This window comes from Mercenaria mercenaria, chromosome 10, assembly GCF_021730395.1.
Source record: "Mercenaria mercenaria strain notata chromosome 10, MADL_Memer_1, whole genome shotgun sequence".
In the NCBI taxonomy this organism is placed as follows: Eukaryota; Metazoa; Mollusca; class Bivalvia; order Venerida; family Veneridae; genus Mercenaria; species Mercenaria mercenaria.
In genome coordinates this window covers 76272411-76295003 of record NC_069370.1, presented here as the reverse complement: position 1 = coordinate 76295003, position 22593 = coordinate 76272411, and the positions used below count along the sequence as shown (strand labels likewise).

General features: G+C 35.7%; 1 protein-coding gene across 1 annotated transcript in view; it reads right to left on the bottom strand.

Annotated features, from left to right (window-relative positions):
• LOC128546252 (protocadherin Fat 4-like) overlaps positions 1 to 22593 on the bottom strand; it is a 104673-nt gene that overhangs the window by 28953 nt on the left and 53127 nt on the right. Inside the window, exons 3-15 of the mRNA XM_053516538.1 lie at positions 20436 to 20658; positions 19097 to 19218; positions 16914 to 16982; positions 16388 to 16549; positions 15891 to 16110; positions 14685 to 14809; positions 12557 to 12625; positions 11377 to 11544; positions 8112 to 8352; positions 7460 to 7584; positions 1582 to 1653; positions 963 to 1121; positions 218 to 449 (exon numbers count right to left, since the gene is read on the bottom strand). Of these exons, the coding sequence (XP_053372513.1) occupies positions 218 to 449; positions 963 to 1121; positions 1582 to 1653; positions 7460 to 7584; positions 8112 to 8352; positions 11377 to 11544; positions 12557 to 12625; positions 14685 to 14809; positions 15891 to 16110; positions 16388 to 16549; positions 16914 to 16982; positions 19097 to 19218; positions 20436 to 20658 (1987 nt within the window). The remainder of the gene's footprint in view (positions 1 to 217; positions 450 to 962; positions 1122 to 1581; positions 1654 to 7459; positions 7585 to 8111; positions 8353 to 11376; positions 11545 to 12556; positions 12626 to 14684; positions 14810 to 15890; positions 16111 to 16387; positions 16550 to 16913; positions 16983 to 19096; positions 19219 to 20435; positions 20659 to 22593) is intronic.

The window sequence follows — 22593 nt, the reverse complement described above, 5'->3', positions numbered from 1 at the left end:
TACCACGCTAAGAAAAGTAATATGTAGATTAGTGAGTAAGAAAAAACGTATTGTCAAATAACAAAATGAAAAGACATGTTAGTGTACAAAAGTTGGAAGAAAATTACAAAACATATCGTATCACGCTGTGAAAAACTAACCATATACATATGTATCAAAGAGAAAAAAACACGGATAGAAGCTGTGAAAAAAACAAAACAAAAACATCACTGCTTACTGCAGCGTTACTGTGTAACTTGTTAATTCTTCGAAGTCAAACGTTGCCGATGTTATCAGCTGTGTGTTGTCGCCATTTATCTCGAAAGTACCATTCACGCTCTGGTCTAGTATTGCATAAGTGGGATTTGTGTCACCATCCTCATCTGTAGAACTCAAAGTCCAGACCATACTTGACGTATAACTGCCTTCTTCTATTGCGACACCGGACGCAGGAATATTTAGTTGTGGTTCTAGATATAGATAAAGTACCAACTGGTTATTTAGAAATAGGGTACAGAAAGGTTGTCTACAAGATTCTGCAGATGTTTAATGGCGAAATCATCTATTTACTATTTACTTGACTTTTGTGTGACTGCTGGCACATATTATCAAGGCAAATAAATCCGCCAATCTCCAATGGTTTCCCTGTAAGAAAGTCCAAGTGCTGGCAGAGATGAAAGTAACGCGTAGTCATTTCACTTCTGTTATTATTGTACAACACTGGACCACTGTATACGCCCCATCTAAGCCGAAAGAATTGTACATTTTACATTGAAATACATCTACACAAAATGTATACTTTTAAGCGAGGCATATTCACGAATGGAAACGTCTCAAAACGACAGTACGAAGCACGCCGAAAGTAAGGAAGCTAATTTAGAAAATATTGTACCTCTTTTTCATTAACCAGCATTTCTGTCTCTAGAACGTCTTCAATAATATGTCACAGAAAAATAGGAAAGTTTCATCATAAGTTGCATTACCTGATACCACATTTACAGTAAGATTAAACGGTGTTACATTCAGAGTATCATTGGCAACAACTGTCAGAGTGTATGTCGATGTTATAGATGCATTTAAGGCGTTGTTCAGTGTGATACTACCATTCGTAAACATGTTGAAATCGCTGTTGGTGTTCCCAGCTGAAACAAAACAAAATAACACTTTTATTTACAGTTACTGAAAAATATATTATATACGAAATTCGTTTGGAAATGTAGAAAGCAACCAATCAAACGTATAGAAGATTCGGTTCATAAGCGTTTGTATGATAATCCCTCTCCTGAGTGGCCGTAGATGAATTTACCCGGCTTATCCCGAGGTAAACTTTCGATCTAAATGCTGCGCTGCGAGTAAACTAATAAAACTGTGCCAGGCTAAAAACTTGTACATGTATTTAAAATTTTATGTATTTTTAACACATAATTATAAAAAATGTTTTGTATTTTACATTTAACTTTCAACATAAGGTGAAGAACTTTGAAGGCTATACAAAACTCATTTGTTTGACTAAAGTGCTTTTGGCATTTGAATAATTTGTATACGAAATTATACATGTCTTAGATTAATGGTACATTCCTATGATTTTGTGTAAACATGTACCTGTGATTGTGTATGTAACGGTCCCAGTAATATCGGGATCGTCCGTCGTGACTGTGTGTACGATAATGTCATCTGAAACATAAACATGTATATCATAATTTTGATAAATTCAAATGACCTAGGTACAAGGACATATATACAGTAAAACCTCTATCTCGATTTGTTTGCTTTGATAATACACGTATACACTTAAACGTCTGGCTCGACGTACTATGTTTTGGCACAAACACATGTATCAGGTAAAACCACTGTCTCAACGAATTTGCTTTTGTACAAATCATACAGAAAAAACCTTCGTTCCAATGATTTTCTTTAGCACAATCACATGCAAACAATAAAACCCTTGTCACAACTAAAACACATACATACAGTAAAACTCTGTAATTATAAACTCTGAAGAGCAAACATCTCTCCATACAGGCAAATGATTTCTTTTATATTATCTTTTTATGAGTAAATAACCTTTGTACAGCAACTGGCCTTATTCAACAATTCAATCCCTTCAGATTGTTCTAGACAAATTAGAATTTCCTTTTCTTGTATAATCATCTGTCAAACTGAGCCAACGCCAAACAAGGTGAGTATGTAAAAATTATGAATGGAAACGAAAAAGTGATGGAAAGAAACAATATTTCTTAGATATGCTAATTCAGCTCCAGATCTAAATAAAACCATAGTAAACCATAGTAAATAGAGGCTGTTACACGAGTGTTTGACATATCTAGTTTATTAAACATGTTGATGTAGATGATAGAACGAAAGACTTTTATCGTTTTTATTGAACTAGTTTAACAAATTTAATGTTGAAAAACATAAACGTTATGTTCTTTTTATCACTTTTATAATATTCTTTTGATCGTGTTAGCTTTTTCTGTTGGAACATAGAAATTCCTTCTTTCTTTACCTATTACAGACCGTGTTCTTCTAAACTAGAAACGACATCAACGCAAAACTGTATAACTTTCTTGTAATACATAAATATATTTATCACATGTTTGACGTCGCGGGAGTGTAATAAAGCCATTAAATAAAAATGATAATACACTAGTGTAATAAAGCTTTGACGTCGACGTCGTTTATAGTATAGGAGACTTTGGTCAAATTGACTTGTTTATATAGTAAAAAGAAGTAGAATTTTTGATGCTTCGACAGGAAAGACTAACATGTAATAAAAAGAATATTACATTTGTGACTTTTCATATTGAATTTATTAAACGAGTTGAATAAAATTGATAAAATGCTCGGTAGAGCCTCGCATATTATCATTTTATTCAACTCGTTTAATAAATTCAATATGAAAAGACACTCATGTAATATCCTCTATGTACAGTCTAACCTGTCTTAAGCAGCCAGCCAGGGGAAGCAGACAATTTGGCCACTTAAGCCAGGTGACCGCTGATCGGAGGTGCAGCCAGTATATGTATTTATTAGACTTCTGACCAGTTTAGCCTTTAGGCCCATTTCTTTTTCGGTTTTCTATAATTATTTTACCATGATACATTGACGTGCATTTGCCTTCGCTATACGAATGGTCTTCTTTAAAAATCCCCAGTTTCTTATATGGGTGCGTTTGTGTGATTGTGAGTCAAAGACGGTGCCCTACTGTTTTCTATGTTATTTAGTTGGGTATGGTTGTGTGTATGATTGCGGTACACGAGTGTCTGCGCTTACGTTGTAGTATGACTGTTACTAAGGAACGTAGCATTCCCTTTGTATTTTCATCTTTGTTCTTCTTTCCTCTTCAAATCCACCACTCCCTCCATTTTACCACTTCCTCATCCTCTATCCATATTTCACAAATAGTAATATGTACTTGTCACATAAAGTAATATGTACTTGTTAAATGTTTGAAGCAACCAGTCTGTAATATTTTTCCATTCCATTACAGTTTCTTTTCGTTGTGGGCCTAATTTGCTAATGCGTGGCTCTGAGGCTGTGTTTTAGGTGCTCTGTGCTTCCGAGAAATCTACCCTTACCTATATACTTTCTTAGCAATTTAAAACTCCGGCGTGATTTTTCACAACAAAATTGTTACAGACAATTTTCCAACTTCAAAACAAGTTTGTTTAGGCATACAGACACTAAATAGCCTGAGCACCTGTGAAAAATGGTAGTCGCATAATGGCGGATTCAAATAGTTCTCAGTTCTTTTTGCTGTAAGAAGGATTTTCCTTGAAATCATTGCTATCTATTGGTTGAAATCATATTGCATGCCTATACTTGACATACTGGTAGCATTTGCATGTTGAAAAAAGACACCAAACTGATTTAACATGTGAAATTTATTCATACACCCCTACCCTAAATTGTGATTGTCATTTCAGTGTAAAAATTACGGTGTGTCCGTTTGACCAGAAATATTTTTCTTGCATCAAATATGACCCCTACTTTTCTTTGGATATTTTTACAGTATAAATGTTGCTCTACAAGAAAATGTAAGTTAAAGAAATCTAAAATGGGTCTAGGTGTGTACTGCAGCATTGTGAAAACTTCTTATTTTATATAGAATATATAGTGCTGGCTATTTAGTGTGTAATAACCTTTACAATTTTCGCCATTTTGGTAAGGGAAGCTACTCTCCGCGCTTACTGTCTACGCTAAAATCTAAGACTGCCGTTTCGTTCCGTAAAACAAGAGGACCATGATGGTCCTGAATCGCTCACCTGTCCCCACATGACCCAGTTTTGAACTGAGTATGACGTCATTTTTTCTGTTTTTTGAAGTAGTGACCTTGTTTTTAAGCTCATGTGACACAGTTTTGAACTTGATCTAGATATCATCAAGATAAAAATTCTGACCAATTTTCACGAAGATCCATTGAAAAAAATGGCCTCTAGAGAGGTCACAAGGCTTTTCTATTATTTGACCTGATGACCTAGTTTTTAAAGGCACGTGACCCAGTTTTGAATCTGACCTAGATATCATCAAGTTGAACATTCTCACCAATTTTCATGAAGATCTCGTGAAAAATATGGCCTCTAGAGAGGTCACAAGGTTTTTCTATTTTTATACCTACTGACCTAGTTTTTGGCCGCACGTGACCCAGTTTCAAATTTTATCTAGATATCATCAAGGTAAATATTCAGACCAATTTTCATGAAGATCTATTGAAAAATATGGCCTGTAGAGAGGTCAAAAGGTTTTTCTATTTTTAGACCTATTGACCTAGTTTTTGATCGCAGTTGACCCAGTTTCGAACTTGACCTAGATATCATCAAGATGGATATCAGACCAACTTTCATACAGATCCCATGAAAAATATGGCCTCTAGGGAGGTCACAACGTTTTTTTTTTATTATTGACCTACTGACCTAGTTATTGAGGCACGTAACCCAGTTTCAAACTTGACCTAAATATCATCAAGATGAACATTCTGACCAATTTTCATGAAGATCCATTCAAAAGTATGGCCTCTAGAGAGGTCACAAGGTTTTTTAATTTTTAGACCTACTGACCTAATTTTTGACCGCAGTTGACCCAGTTTCGAACCTGACCCATATATCATCAAGATGAACATTCAGACCAACTTTCATACAGATCCCATGAAAAATATGGCCTCTAGAGAGGTCACAATGTTTTTTTTATTAATTGACCTACTGACCTGGTTATCAATGCCATGTAATCCAGTTTCAAATTTGACCTAGGTATCATCAAGGTAAACATTCTGATCAATTTTCATAAAGATCCATTCATAAGTATGGCCTCTAGAGAGGTCACAAGGTTTTTCTATTTTTAGAACTACTGACCTAGTTTTTGACCGAAGTTGACCCAGTTTCAAACTTTTCCTAGATATCATCAAGATAAATATTCTTACCAATTTTCATACAGATCCCATGAAAAATGTGGCCTCTAGAGAGGTCACAAGGTTTATTTATTATCTGACCTACTGACCTAGTTTTTTTGCACGTAACCGGGTTTCGAATTTATCGTAGATATCATCAAGGTAAACATTCTAACCAATTTTCATGAAGATCCATTGAAAAGTTTGGCCTCTAGAGAGATCACAATGTTTTTCTATTTTTAGACCTACTGACCTAGTTTTAGACCGCACGTGACCCAGTTTCGAACTTGACCTAGATATCATCAAGATGAACATTCTGACCAACTTTCATAAAGATCCCAAAAAAATGTGACCTCTAGAGTGGTCACAAGCAAAAGTTTACGGACGCACGCACGCAAGCACGCACGCACGACGGACGACAGACGACGGACGCTGCGTCATCACAAAAGCTCACCTTGTCACTTTGTGACATGTGAGCTAAAAACCGAATTGTCTATATTTCTTTCAAGCAGAATAAATTTCGTATAAATTTGATAGTATTTTGATTAAAGAAATATAAAACAAGAGCTGTCTCCATAGGATGACACATGCCCCCGATGGCACTTTTAATGAATAGTTATGGCCGATGTTAGAGTTTAGGACCTTTGACCTACGGACCTGGGTCTTGCGCGCGACACGTCGTCTTACTGTGCCACACATTCATGCGTAGTTATTTTAAAATCCATGCATGAATGACAAAGATATGGACCGGACACGCCCATCAATGCACTATCATGAAATATGACCTTTAACGTCTAAGTGTGACCTTGACCTTTGAACTACAGACCTGGGTCTTGCGAGCGACACGTCGTCTTACTGTGGTACACATTCATGCCCAATAATTTTAAAATCCATGCATGAATGACAAAGATATAGACCGGACACGCCCATCAATGCACTATCATGAAATATGACCTTTAACGTCTGAATGTGACCTTGACCTTTCAGCTACGGACCTGGGTCTTGCGCGTGACACATCGTCTTACTGTGGTACACATTCATGCCAAGTTATTTGAAAATCCATCCATGGATGACAAAGATATGGACCGGACACGAAAATTGCGAACAGACTGACAGACCGACAGACGGACAGACGGTTCAAAAGCTATATGCCTCCCTTCGGGGGCATAAAAATCACAAATATTTATTCTACTAATTAGATACCGAGTATTATCTTTAACCGAGATCCAACTGTCTTTATTTCACTCACACAACATTAAACACTTCGTAAATCAAACCTGTAAACGGATCTTGAGAAACTTCTAAAAATTATCTCCACGATATAACTAGGAAGCTTTATCAACTAGAGCTATCACTAAAGGTGATGAATGTACCCCCACCCCCACCACCTACCCGCATGCACTGACACAGAACATTGCAATTTGACGCACACAAGATTGCATGATTATGTGGACTGTATGTATATAGACTTATATACAGTATAGTAACAAAAACAAAGTCCCATAACTATGCAGAATATTTGTCTAAAAGAACGTAACATGCACCATGCACAACTAGGGTTGGTACTGATCACTTGTGTGAAGTTTCATTAAATTGTGTGCAAGGGTTCGGAAGGCGCGCACAAGATTGCATATGCAGACTGTATGTACATTGTATGTTAACAAGAAACAAAGTCCCATAACTCTGCAATTTTTGTTGTTGAAAGAACCTAACATGCTCCTTGCACAAATATTGTCGTTACTGACCACTTGTGTGAAGTTTCATTAAATTTGGCAAGGCGATGAGGAGAGATGGTGCGCACAAGATTGTGTCTATGTATACAGTATAGTAACAAAAAACAAAGTCCCGTAACTCTGCAATTTGTTTTTCTGAACCTAACATGCCCCATGCACAACTACTGTTGTTACTTATCACGTGTGTGAAGTTTCATTAAATTGTGGCAATTGTGCGCACAACATTGTGTCTACGGACAGACAGACGGACAGACAGACAACCTGAAATCAGTATACCCTCCTTTACAACTTTGTTGTCGCGGGGTACAATAATGTGAAGGAACAAATATAACAACATTTCAGAGAGATAAAAACAAACTTTTACCTGTGTAATCTGCCAAATCAAGTGTTGCGTTTGATGTGAAGGTTGGCGCAACGTCATTCTCATCTTCGATCGTCACTGTCAATGTGGCAGCAGACGATAGATCAAATCCTGACGAATCTGTTACCCTGTGCATAGAATAAATGAGTGGCCCTATATAAAGTGCTTACGTGTAGGAAAAAAGTAAAGGGCCACAACTAAGCTCGATACAAGTTGTTCAAACTTAAACACCTTACACAGTATTTCTATTTGTATATTAACTAAGCATGTTATCTTTAAGGCCACTCGATTTGAATGAAGTATATGAAATATTTATGTTTTATTGTTTTCTTTTTCAATCAACAAACAGTTTGAAATAGCATAATCGACTTATAATCACTTGGTGGTCGGCTACTGAATCGCAGCTGAAAATTATTGGAGATAACCGAGAAACAAAAGCAAAATACACGATATAATTTTTTTACAATAGCCTTATAATTTTGATTATATTCTCGGGCTAAATGTGTCTTATATCGTAAATATACGATGGTCCTAGATAATCCTGCAATTTGAGGTATATTATATACTGACACAATCAAGCAAAGAAGCTTTGTCAGACCAACCAAAATAAATGTAGAAAGCATCAGAAAATTAATAAACATACTATATTACTGACCTTATGGTGATATTATACTCTGATACTTGTTCCCGGTCAAATGAAGCGGTAGTGACGAGCTTTGTGTTGTCACTACTGATAGAAAATGTACCAAGATGGCTTTGGGTATCTATACTGTATGTCGGTGTAGGATCGTTATCCAGATCTGTTGAATCCAAGGTCAGCACAACAAGTGGTCCTGATGTATCGGCGTTCTCCGTAATAGTAGTAGTATCATCGGCCGGAAGGACTAAAGCAGGTACTGGAAACGAAACAGTCTTCTATAAACTTACTATCCCTACAAAACGTTAAACAAATAGTCATACAAAATATATTTATATGTGAAATAGGAAAGCAATGGACATAATGTATTTCAATATATGCGTGGTCTTAGCGAAAACATGAATAAAAAGCTGTCCATATGAATATTACTTTGTAGAAGGGTTTATGCTGAATAGAATTTAACATGTATTTTTTATACTTGTTTTTGTACTAATCATTTTATATTGAAACTAGGATTGAATAATACTATTACATATTTTTTTCCAATTTCAAGTTCAAAATGATGTGGCAGTCAGGCTAATATGTACTAGTACCTTTTTTTGTTGGAATTAACGTCGCACCGACACATGGTAGGTCATATGGCGACTTTCCAGCTTTAATGGTGGAGACCCCAGGTGCCCCTCCGTGCATTATTTCATTACGAGCGGGCACCTGGGTAGAACCACCGACCTTCCGTAAGCCAGCTGGATGGCTTCCTCACATGAAGAATGTACTCAGGGGAGGGCCGTCATTAATGTTGGTAAAACTTGTGGCCTAACCCATTTGCTTTTTACCTAAATCGTCTTCATCATATGTTTGTTTGTTTGTTTTAATGTGTTATAAATATGTATGTACAATGTATTGCATGTTCTAGATTAGAACAAGTGAATGAAGTATTGCCATGCAATACAAAGTCCCCTACTGGAAGGCACCTAATTTTCTCTACTGCAGTATAACATAATGAACTGATATCTGTCAATGATGTATAAACAATATTGTACTACATATACAATATGTTATAACAGCACACTTGGATTAAAATGTGCATATATAAAAACCCACAGTTGTTTTCATATTGAATTTTTTTGGCTGATTATAAAAATGTTATCATGTAAGTTATTTATAGTAACAACAAAGGGAAATTAAGCTTAAAAAAAAAAAAAAAAAAAAAAATCTATATAATATATGTCCACAAGAAACTCTTTACCAGGTAGAGATAGGTCAAAATACACCTAAAAATTGGCTGTAACATGCATGCTGTACCACAGAAAAGTGGTCTCGATTTTTCTCTACCGCCAGTAATAAAAAAGTTACAATAAAATCTATTTATAGTAAAAACAAAGGGACGTAATTCTAAAGACAAGGGTGCCTCATGGTGGTGAACATTTGGTCCAAGTTACATCAAAATCCCTCCATGCATGAAGAAGAAATGTTCCGTACAAAGTCATTCTTGAATTTGACCTTTGACCTCTAAATATGACCTTGACCTTAGACCTAGGGACCTGGTTCTTGCGCATGACATGTTGTCTCATCCAGGGGAATATTTGTGCCAACTGATATCTAAATCCTGCTTTGCATGACAAAGTTATAGACCGGACAGGAAAAAAATCCTCTTGACCTTTGATCTCAAAGTGTGACCTTGACCTTTAAGCTAGGGTACTGGGTTTGCGCATGACACGTCGTCTCATCATGGGAAACATTTATGCCAAGTAATATTGTAATCCCTTGATGGATGACAGAGTTCTGGATCGGACAGGGAAAAAACCTTACTGACCTTTGACATCCAATTGTGACCTTGACCTTTGAGCTAAGGGTCTGGGCTTTGCGCATGACATGTTGTCTCATCATGGGGAACATTTGTGCCAAGTAATATTAAATCCCTTCATGGATGGCAGAGTTATGGACGGGACAGGAAAAAAACTATGTTGACCTTTGACCCCCAATTGTGACCTTGACCTTTGAGCTAGGGGTCCGGGAATTGCGCGTGACACGTCGTCTCATCATGGGGAACATTTGTGCTAAGTGATATTAAAATCTCTTAATGAATGTCAGAGTTATGGACCGGACACGAAACAGACCCTGTTCATGCTATGTTAACATTTGACTGCTAAGTGTGACCTTGACCTTTGAGCTAGGGGTCTGAAAGTTGTGCATGACACATCGTCTTATTATGAGGTACATTTATGCCAAGTAATATTAAAATCCCTTTATAGATGGGAGAGTTATGGACCGGACAGGAAAAAAGCCTTGTTGACCTTTGACCTCCAATTGTGACCTTGACCTTTGCGCTAGGGGTCCGGGATTTGCGCACGACACATCATCTCATCATGGGGAACATTTGTGCCAAGTAATACTAAAATCCCTTCAAGGATGGGAGAGTTGTGGACTGGACAGGAAAAAAGACATGTTGACCTTTGACCTCCAATTGTGACCTTGACATTTGAGCTAGGGGTCCGGGTTTTGCGCATGACACGTCGTCTCATCATGGGGAACATTTGTGCCAAGTAATATTAAAATCCCTTCATGGATGACAGAGTTATGGACCGGACACGAAATTGCGGACGGACGGACGGACGGACAGACGGACGGACGGAATGACGGAAAAGTGCATTCCTATAGTCCCCGAAACTGGTTTTCAACCAGTAGGGGACTAATAAAACATAATTAAATCAAATCAAGAATTAAATGCCCCGGAGATATGTACTGGTATTGATGATAAACTCGGACAGATGATAAAGTCGATAACCTTCGAATTATTAGATTTCAATCGGTTATTTATATAATTGAACACCCTGTCCAATAGCAAATACATGCAACACCCACTGGTGTTAACAAAAAAAACCCCAACAAAATTGGTAAATATTCTGTAAAAATAAATGACCTACATTTATCTTAAAAAGTATCAAAAATACTGGGGAAGAGGATGTTTTTTTATACATGCTCACTGTCAACATATGAAGGCCTGACATTGGGCCACTTTTCATTACTTGACCCGGAATGACTTTTGCAGCATTTTTGGGAAAGTTTCAATATAATACTATAGTTAAAAGTTTGTAAATGACAAAGTGGTCGAATCAATAATCAATCAACGTTCAAACATGGATAACAATTTTCAGAAATAAAAAAGTTACAGGTAGAAAACCCCATTTTCTGTCCGGGTTTATCATCAGTACCAGTACAGAAATATGTAAATTGAAAAAATAAGTCGTCAAACTCTCCATATTTTAATCCTGTACTATCATACCTGATTTAACAGTGACTGTAAGATTTTGTGTAACTGGATGTACAGAATCTGTCGCTTCAATGAGAAGGTTGTATTGCAAGTCGCCAGTAATATTTGGGTTGAGCGCTTTGTTCAAGGTAATACCTCCGGTGCTATTATCTATGCCAAACGTTTCACCATCATTACCGGCTGTAATAAAATGATGTCCAAGTAAACACAAAAAATGCCCAAAAATATTTTTTACAGTTTAAACTAACTGGCAACATTTTTGAAAGATAACTATTTAGATGAGAGTTTGTACGTGCTTAAGATTTTTTCCAAGTTTTGGTATATCAGAATGGCAAGATATCGACTGGTTCTAAAGCACTGGAAAAAACACTTTAGATCTGTCTACTTAAACCAATCTTGACTCAAACACTTCGATGTAAAGTAAGCTAAGAAATTTTGAGACAATGAAATGTTTGTGAACACGCAATAATTTGTAAACTATGAATCAATCAAATGAGCATCATTACGCCTAGTTTGCATACACAGATCCGAGAGAAAAATATGATTTTGTATTTTCACATTTTGCATTGAATTAATGATTCCCTGAATGTGTGCCTATATGTCTATATACAGTCTAACCTGCTTTAGTGGTCACCTGTATTAGGCAACCGCTTGTCTTTAAGCAAACAAGGTAATATCCAAACTTGAAGTTTTATTCCGACTTCCACATGTCTAAAGCAATCACCTGTCCTAAGCCGCAAGACCTAGCCTCTCCACTGACTGACTCACTCATACATGTTTTACTGTCGGTCAGTTATGCACGGAAAACTAACACATACGTTTTGGGCAAAATCTAGATGCTGTATGGGAAGACTGTTATAGTGGTGAACGTATTAATGTTAATGAGGAACATCAAGTACTTTATTTTACAACCCATCGAAAATAAAATATGAAAAGCCCAATAATTCTATACTTGCCCATTCACTTGCCTATTCCTATCTCTATTTTTATGCATGGAAAGTACAGAAAAATCATTTTTAAAACGGTACATAAGTAGAATGAATAACAATGCAGCTTTTATGTGATATTGACATTTGAATTTCAAAGTCATAATTAGAACCGTAAAAAAATCAAAATGTTTATGCAGTGATCAGAACAACACATGCAAATATAAGTGACTATAAAAACGAGAATTATTTAGAAAATACATCACCTGTTATGGAATAACTGACAGTACCAACAGTGTCACCATCGGTTGCTGAGGCAGTGTGAATTGTGGTACCTAGAAAACAATATACAGATCTTATGTATAAAGTTAATAAAATTTAATCAACCCTGATTAATCTATTGCAAAATATAATGTAGAATGAACATATTACAGAAAAAATGAGCGGGCCCTTTCATTTAGAGCAGTGAACAAACTATAGATTAAATGCGCGGGTGAATGATGAGTTAGAAATACTGCAGAATAAAACAAATATAGATAAAATGAGCAAACCTATGACAACTTTTAAAAGTAACTAGAACTGTGTCCATTGGACACGGGTACGCCAACACGCTGTGTCATCCTCTAAATAGCAAAGCCACCTGTTCGACTAAACGTTTGAAGCAACTTGTATTCAGATAAGGTTGTGCATCTAAGCAATTTGAATCCATTCCTTCAGAAAGTATATGAGGAGTTGAACACACAAAATTTCTTTACTATGGCTTATTTTGTGAAATTAAGAAAGAGCCATAATCCTAGAAAAAATAGCCACAGAAAAAATCCATTATTTTTGATCATCTTCAAATGAAGGCCCTTCGTCTGTGAAGCTTTCAAGCATATTCTTTCAACAGTGTTTGGGGAGCTGGACACACAAGATTGTTTTCTGTATTCTATAAAACAAAAATATTAAAGGGCCATAACTGCGGTAAAATAGTCACAGAAACAAAATCTTTCCTTAAAGTTAATCTGATTTGCAAATCTACCTTGATCATCTGTGAAAGTTTGAAGCAAATCAGGAAAAAAGTGTGGGAGGAGTTATACAAAAAAATGTTCTCAATATTCTATAAAGCAAAATTATCCAAGTGTCATAACAGTGGTAAAATTAGACTTAGAAATAATTTCTTCCTTTATGGTCATCTGCACATCTAGCTTGATCATCTGTGAACGTTTGAAGCAAATCTGGCTAACGGTGTGGGAAAAGTTGGACACACAAGATTTCGGGACGCACCGATAGTCTCGCGGATATACGGAGAGCGGCAACTCTATGTGCCCCAACATAAATGTGTGGGGGCATAATAAATTTAGCAAACTGTAGAATAATTAGCTAACCTAGGAACAATCCATTAATAAAATGAGAAAATCTATGACAAGTTTTAAGAATATAGACTCAAACCTATCCCTTTCACGATTATGACGATAAGCTTAGTTTTGCATTCGTGGTTTCGAAATGCTCTTATTAAAACAAGATGCCAACGGGCAACATGTCGAGCCCGCCAGCTGGCAGAAGGACTGGGAGTTGCACACAACACTCTTAGTCCACACACAAATCTTTACCAGTAGAGACAGCTCATAATACACCTCAAAATTGGATGTAATATGCATGTTGTACTACTGAAAAATGGTCTTGATTTTTCCAAACGACCAGTAATAAAAAGTTACAATATAAACTTATTATAGTAACAACCAAGGAAGTAATTCTAGGTTCTTGCGCATCAAAATCCCTCTATGCATGAAAAAAGAAAACCTCTGGACAAAGTCATTCTTGCATTTGACCTTTGACCTCTAAGTGTGACCTTGACCTTAGACCTAGGGACCTGGTTCTTGCGCATGACACTCCGTCTCATAATGGTGAACATTCATGCCAAGAAGAAACGCTCCAGACAAACTTCAATATGACCTTTGACCTCCAACTGTGACCTTAACCTTTGAAATAGGAATATGGGATTTGCGCATGACACTCCTTTTCATTGAGGTTTATGCCAAGTATAAACAAGATTGATCCATGCATGTCAAAGTTATGATCCGGACAAAATCGGACGGATGCACGGATGCACATACACCGAACCACCAAAAGTGACGACTTAGTCGAGCTCACCGCAAGGGGGCTCGCGAAAAACTGGACTAGATTATCTTAGCAAAGCACAAGTTTAAACCAATCAAAATTGATAATAGGAAGTTTTATTACTTTCATTTTGTCACATATCACCTATGCCTTTGCTGTTGATTAACATGTGTTTTTGAATTTGTTAAAAACGTTTTGTCTGCAACAGGTAAACTACGAATTCACCCTAACTGACAGCTGTCTTGGTTTGCAAGTTTATGTTTTGGATAAAGACAGACAAATCATATTACATACCAACAGGGGTATTTTCCGGAATGAATTCATTTGTGTCTGACACAAACTCGGGTTGTAGATCATTTACATCAGTAACATTAACAATATAAGTGATATCCGCTGACTTTCCTGATCCATCTATAGCTCTACAACATGAAATTCAAAATGAATGAAGCTAAACCGTTAAGGTTGTGATGAGCAATAACTAATTAAACATATATATTAAGTTGTCTTGTTGAGTTGCCTCATCTGTTACTATAAATCATTAGAATAAATAAAAACAAGAGCTGTCGGAGGACAGCAACGCTCGACTATTCAACAGCCTTGTCAATTGAATTAATACAAAAGTTGAAAAAGGGGCATAATTTTGTAAAATGCAAAGTAGAGGTATTGAACCTCTGTACTGCATGTCATATCATGACAGTGAACAAGTGTGTGAAGTTTCAATCCATTCCCACAAGTGGTTACTGAGATACCAGCTTACATACAAAACCTTAACTAAAAATTTCTAAGTCGAAAAAGGGACATAATTTTGAAAAAAAAAAAAGAGCAGAGTTATGGGACTTGCTTAGTGCATGTCAGATCATGACAGTAAACAAGTATGTGAAGTTTCAATCCATTCCCATTAGTAAGTACTGAGATACCAGCTTACATACAAAACCTTAACCAAAAATTTCTAAGACGAAAAAGGGGATAATTTTGTAAAAAAGCAAAATAGAGTTATGGAACCTGTGCAGTGTAGGTCAGTTTATCACAGTGAATAAGTGTGTGAAGTTTCAATCCATTCCCACAAGTGGTTATTGAGATACCAGCTTACATACAAAACCTTAACCAAATCGGGACGCGGACGCCGACGCGGACGCCGACGCATGGGCGAGTCCAATAGCTCTACTATTCTATGAATAGTCGAGCTAAAAACGGTCCTTTTCTTTTATAAGTATGGTAAACGTTCATACTAGAATTTATATTTACAGCCTTGATAGCACATAAAGGCAAAACATTTCATTCAATCTAAACGCGATCGTTGAAGATGAAGAAAAACAGTCCAAAGCTTGAATTTTCAACTGTTTTAAAAAGGAACATTACTTTATGAAACTGGCATGCATAAAATATATTAAATATATCTATGCAGCGTAATTTTAGATAGAACTACACTATTTCAGTAACAAGGGACGGCAGTGCTATATAGGAGCCGGTATATAAACACTAAACGTAAATTTAACTCACCTTAATGAAATGATGTGTGAAGTGGTATTTTCAAAGTCCAGTTCAGACACAAGCACCAGCTCGTTTGTATTTATTATACCAAACTGGTCAGGATATGGAGTTTGGCCTCTGATGATATAAGATGTTGCTGTTTCTGCAGTCAAATTCTTTATCACTGTGTTGACTGCTGTGTCCTCGGGCAGCTCTTCTGATGTTCCTTTCACTGGTTCCGTCCACACAACTAAAATGCAAATATATACTAATAGTGATTAAGAAAAAAAGTAAAGAAAGAAAAAAAAGAAATGTTTGTGTTAAAGATGAAACATAATAATTTGGTTCTGTCCCGTTATGTTGTATTACAATAGAACAATGGTCGCAAGCTTATCATCAAATCATTTTAACAATTTTTGTAAATTTTCTGTATAAATGTAGATAAAAAAATCACATTCTTGTATGACCTTTCTCATTATTATCATATTGGCGGCACTATTCGTATATCATGTATAAATAATGCTTACTTCTGTTTACAGTGACACTTAGCGTCATGGTGGCAGTGAATACACTGTCGGTAGCTTCTATCACCAGACTGTATGTTGGAATAACGTCAGGATCCAGTGCCTTATCAAGAGTTAAATCACCAGTCGTTGTGTTTATACTAAATGTCTCATTTGTATTGCCACCTAGGTAATAAATCAAACAGAAACTGTTTCATTTCGTAATATTAGGACATTGGATGTCGTCATAAATCATTGTAAATTGAACATCTTCATCATAAAAGTGAGTGATTTTAAGAGACTGAAAGCCGCGCTCCGAGACTTGTTTTATGAGCAAAGACATTTTTATTCACTTTCGAATTGTTATGTTAGCACAAATATATTCAAAATAATTCATTAATATAAAAATGCTGTAATGAAAAATTGATATATATACGAAGAAATGTTTAACATTGAAAGCGCTTGCAGTGAAAAATTAAACTTATAGAAAAAAATTATAAGTTTATTGCTGATTTTTTTTCTAGGCATTCTGTATATATATATTACATACCTGCTATTGAAAAGGTAGAGCTACCGATTGTATCTGGATCCGTTACCTCAGCAGTGTAAACAATCGTGTCTAAAATAAAAGGAAAACTTGTTGTTGTATTGGATTAACCTTTGCCACTCCTAGATCGTTAGAATCCTACACAAACGCCCTACCTTTATCCCCTTTAGATGGGTAGAATTTTATTAAACCCAATATTTCTATTACCGTATATATATATATATATATATATATAGTAGAGAGAATTTATACGAACTAAATCACCACCACAATATACCAGACCAATTACGACAAAGCGCCTAGCAGTACAAACGAACTCGCACATGCCACAGCAAGTCCACTAACCCAATAAGATTAGTTTCGGTGCTGCTTTATATACGAGCCCGAATTGTACTACACATTCGTACTGGTTCAATATTTGCATATATATACTCAAATCTCTGTTTTCATGTCTCACAAATCAGTAATGACATTTTAGTCTTTTTAACTGATTAGGACCAGAGAAGCTATATTTTCTCTCTCTGGAAGTTAACTGGATCTCGAGGATACATTGAATATATAGAGATAGTTTGCATTAAGGGATATAATTATATTCAGAACAGTTGACTTTCCCATACGTGAGATCCGCTAGGATACAAGTTCGCATTATAAATTATTATATAGTAGAGAGAATTTATACGAAATAAATCATCACCACAATATACCAGACCAATTACGACAAAGCGCCTAGCAGTACAAACGAACTCGCACATGCCACAGCAAGTCCACTAACCCAATAAGATTAGTTTCGGTGCTGCTTTATATACGAGCCCGAATTGTACTACACATTCGTACTGGTTCAATATTTGCATATATATACTCAAATCTCTGTTTTCATGTCTCACAAATCAGTAATGACATTTTAGTCTTTTTAACTGATTGGGACCAGAGAAGCTATATTTTCTCTCTCTGAAAGTTAACTGGATCTCGAGGATACATTGAATATATAGAGATAGTTTGTATTAAGGGATATAATTATATTCAGAACAGTTGACTTTCCCATACGTGAGATCCGCTAGGATACAAGTTCGCATTATAAATTATTATACAGTAGAGAGAATTCATACGAACTAAATCACCACCACAATATACCAGACCAATTACGACAAAGCGCCTAGCAGTACAAACGAACTCGCACATGCCACAGCAAGTCCACTAACCCAATAAGATTAGTTTCGGTGCTGCTTTATATACGAGCCCGAATTGTACTACACATTCGTACTGGTTCAATATTTGCATATATATACTCAAATCTCTGTTTTCATGTCTCACAAATCAGTAATGACATTTTAGTCTTTTTAACTGATTGGGACCAGAGAAGCTATATTTTCTCTCTCTGAAAGTTAACTGGATCTCGAGGATACATTGAATATATAGAGATAGTTTGCATTAAGGGATATAATTATTTTCAGAACAGTTGACTTTCCCATACGTGAGATCCGCTAGGATACAAGTTCGCATTATAAATTATTATTAGTAGAGAGAATATATATACTCCCTACAGTTGTTACCCCAAGATCACTATTACCGTATAAATGCCCTCTACCTTTGTTACCTGTAGATCGGTAGTATCATATCTGCGGATGTCTCTAAATTGTTTTTGTACTTGTAACATTTGTTATTGTTACGTTCTGCTCAACCGGGGTTAGAGAACGCGGACAGTAGCATCCATTTCCACTACCGTCCACGAACAAGCGTAATCAAACCGAGCCTGCACAAATTTCGTTTTTGTCGTGCTGAGCGACCTGTGAAATTTCCACCTTTTCTATATTATATCGTATACATTACACGTACTATTTTGCCCCATGCATTGGTAGTATGCCATTATGAGTAAGAATCAATGCGATCAGGTTATTACGTTCGACAAATAAAGAATGCTTGTTTATAACTGGGGCTGAAAACAACTTTATATCATAAAGATTCAGTATTGTATAGACATGATCAAAAGTGAAGTTCAAAACTTGTGTTATTCATTTTGCTCGTAAAAGTACAACGATGTTTCAGCTTTAATTACGGTTGTCATCGTTACCCCCTTTTTTTCAGCTGTCATATAAGGCAGCATGCACAAAGAGAAAATGGAATGGATAGCAATTTATAGCAGCAGATAGAAGTATCTATTTCGGATGTTTTACCCACTCTAGCTTTACCTATATCTGTGTCTTTTGTTAAATCTATGCTTGTGGCGCTTGTAAATACCGGAGCTTCATCGTTAACATCTGTTATATTGATAATGTAAGTTATTGCAGCAGACATTGACGACGAAAGAGCTCTAAAATGAAATAAAATATTAGATAAGACCTCTAAAAATGAAATAAAATATTACTTAATGTCCCATAAGGCTTTAAATTTATATTAAAACATATTAAAAAACTGTCCAAATAGAGAATATGTAAAATTAGATAGTTAAAAACATAAATTTCAATAGTACACATGAACCTATAAAGTCAGAGCCTTAAAGAGAGATAATCAAAACAATGGATTCAATAACACTTTCTATTATTTTAATCAACTATTTAAACTGATGAAATATGATTAAAACATTTTATCAAAATAGTAGTAACACGAAAGTAAATCGTAGAGTTTATGTACATACCAAGCATTGTGGCATCCTAATTTTAAATAAGGGCGTTATCACCCTTTAAGAACTCTAAAAATGAAATAAAGTATTACAAGGAGCCTTCGTGGCCGACTTGTTAATGACACAGACTTTGAATAACTTGCATCCTAACAGTGTGGGTTCGAGCTTCAGTCGGGGCTTTGAATTCTCCATGTGAGGAAGCCGTCCAGATGACTTACAGAAGATTGGTGGTTCTACCCGGGAGCCCGCCCGTGATGAAATAATGCACGGAGGAGCTCCCGGGGTCTTTCTCAACCATCAATGCTGTAAAGTCACCTTATGACTTATAATTGTGTTGGTATGACGTCAAAGGAACTCTCAAAATGAAATTATTATAAAACAGGTATTTTAAAGAACCTGTGCTTCTGTTTTCAGAATACTGATAAACATGAAAGAAATCATAATGTGAAATAAGGCACTGCCTCAATCGGGAATCGATCCGACTGCCCATATTTGTACCTATGTGCAAGACATTGCGATTCGGACAAGAGTTGTGGACGCTTATAAGGCACAAGGAAAAAGCGTATTCTTCCACAAAATCCGAAGTCAGACACTCTGTGCACGTGCCGGAAGTACACATGTTTTAACTGGATAGTAAATATCTCATTCAGTATATCGCATGTTACCGTAGACGAAGGATCGATTCCCTATTAAAGAAACCAATAAGTCTTCCTTAACCAAATAGATATTATCGCTGGTTTCAAATCAATTACCAAACATACTTACATGTTCGAACCTTATCAGTACCGAATTCCTTTATGCGAGTATAATATGACACTGCCGACGGTTCAGTAAAAGTGTCCTGATAATTTAGAAAAAAAACAACACAATATGTCAACTGTATTACTCACACAGGGACATCAACTTACTTTAAGGTGAAGGTGTATGATTTTGTTGTTTCATAATCTAGAGACTCATTAAGTTTCAAGGCGCCACTCTCTATCCTAAATTTGGAATCTTCATCTGCTGGTTCTAGCAGGGTAAAGGAATAATTAAGTGCATTGTCCGCCTGCAGTGTTGTTATATTTGAATCTATCGATGTACTTTCAGCAAGTGTGTCTGTATGACCGTCCTGTGGTGTTTGCCAGATAACTGGAAATGACAGAAATTCAGTTACAATCTGCTCTTTTTTTTAATCAGCAAACTGAACAGATTTACTCACCTTTTGTAACTTTACTTAATTCTGAGATATTTAGAGCAATCTTGAAAAACAAACGCTGTAGTATTAAGTAAACATTTATCAAATCCTGCTTTTTTGAAAGATCCTTTGGAATAGGTATAGAAAATGTTTGTATATGAGATTTAATGAATAGTAATAATTGAAATTTACGCGGACTGGCTATCGGAAAAAACATGAACAATTAAAGACACGAGTATTATTCAGTTGTAATAAAAATCGATTTCATCAAAAAATACAGTCATGTATTTCAAAGTATGAATTTCATTCTACTTATACAGGTGAATAGACGGACGGAAGGACATACTATAAAACAAATGGACAGACAGGCAATAAGATGACAACTTCCGGCTTTGCAAATATATATACAAATATAACGATCAACACTTTTGCATACCATCCCCAGCTTTTATTATATTTGACTGGCTTATCATTGTAGGTTGCCCCCCTTGAAAATTATCCAATAATCAATATTGGTTTTCCTGCTGATATTACTTTGAGCAATAGATTATATAGGAAATTTATTTTCAATGATTAATTTCAAACATGTCTTTTGGTTTGTGAATATTTTACCAGATATGACAGTATATATCAATTTCTTCTCTTCAATTTAATGTGAAAATATTTATTCTAACTGAACATCTTCTTGCTTCCAATTTTGTTTTAAAAGTATCACTGTCGCTTATATTGAACACATAGTGGAAAACACTAAACTTTTCAATTTCTTTTACTTTAGAGGCAAATAAATTATATTTTCCAATGCATGGCAATTTATCACATATGTAGGTATTCTTGATTTATAAACAATATGTACAACAGTATAATTATACGTGCAATAGAGTAAAGGCTTCTTGCTTTACGTGCAATAGAGTAAAGGCTTCTTGCTTCCTTTAAACTTCAAAGTGTATCAAGAAATAAAACCCTTGTGGATTTCTTAAAGTTCTGATGTAACTTAAACGGTGTTAATTTATAGAACTGCTTACACCAACATCTGACGTACGATTCAATATAGTCTTTTGAAATAATAACGTTCATAATTGTCTCATTAGTAAAAAAAATAGAAAAAAATGAACAGAACAGAACAGAGCCTTGATTTATGAGAACAATACGAATCAAGAAAAATCACATTATTTCCGACTGAAAGCTATATATCTTTGGAATATTGAAACATTCGACGTCAGGAGAAAAACTACGTCAAAGAATAATTTTCTTATGAAATAGTGTAATTTGCAAGTTAGGCGCTCATTGAAAGTTGGTGAGAGGGGGAGAGAATGTGTACATTTGTTTAAACAAAAGACACAGCATGATTTGCACGCTGTGCAAAGAAAGGGTGAAAATAACAGACGCGCAATATCATGTCCATTTTAGAAATGAAATCCAAGCTTAAAAAAAGAAGAAAATAATCATTCATAATAGCATGCTTTTCATGAGTTTGCACGGTAGGATTATCTCTTTAGTACGACCTACATTTTTGTCACGGATTTTTTCGTGGAAAACATGCAAAATAGCCACCCTTTTCAGTTATAGACTTTAGTTTACGCGGATAAATTTGATTTCATGATTGAATTGTATAGTATGTACAAACAATTAGCTGAATGGCATATTTGATTTATGTATATCATTGATTATACAAGACTAAGAAACTTGGACACTATAAATAAGTAGACAGGGTGAATCAGAGCTACTTTTTTAAAAATATGAGTTCGGATCTCAATGATACACATACACTAATGCTGATAAGAAAAATCAGAAACTTGATAGATTCTTTCTTTCTTTGATTTCTATGGAAAACCTAGGATCAGGGCCAGTTAATAAAACATGTGTGTGCGTGTTTTACTAACATGTATGTC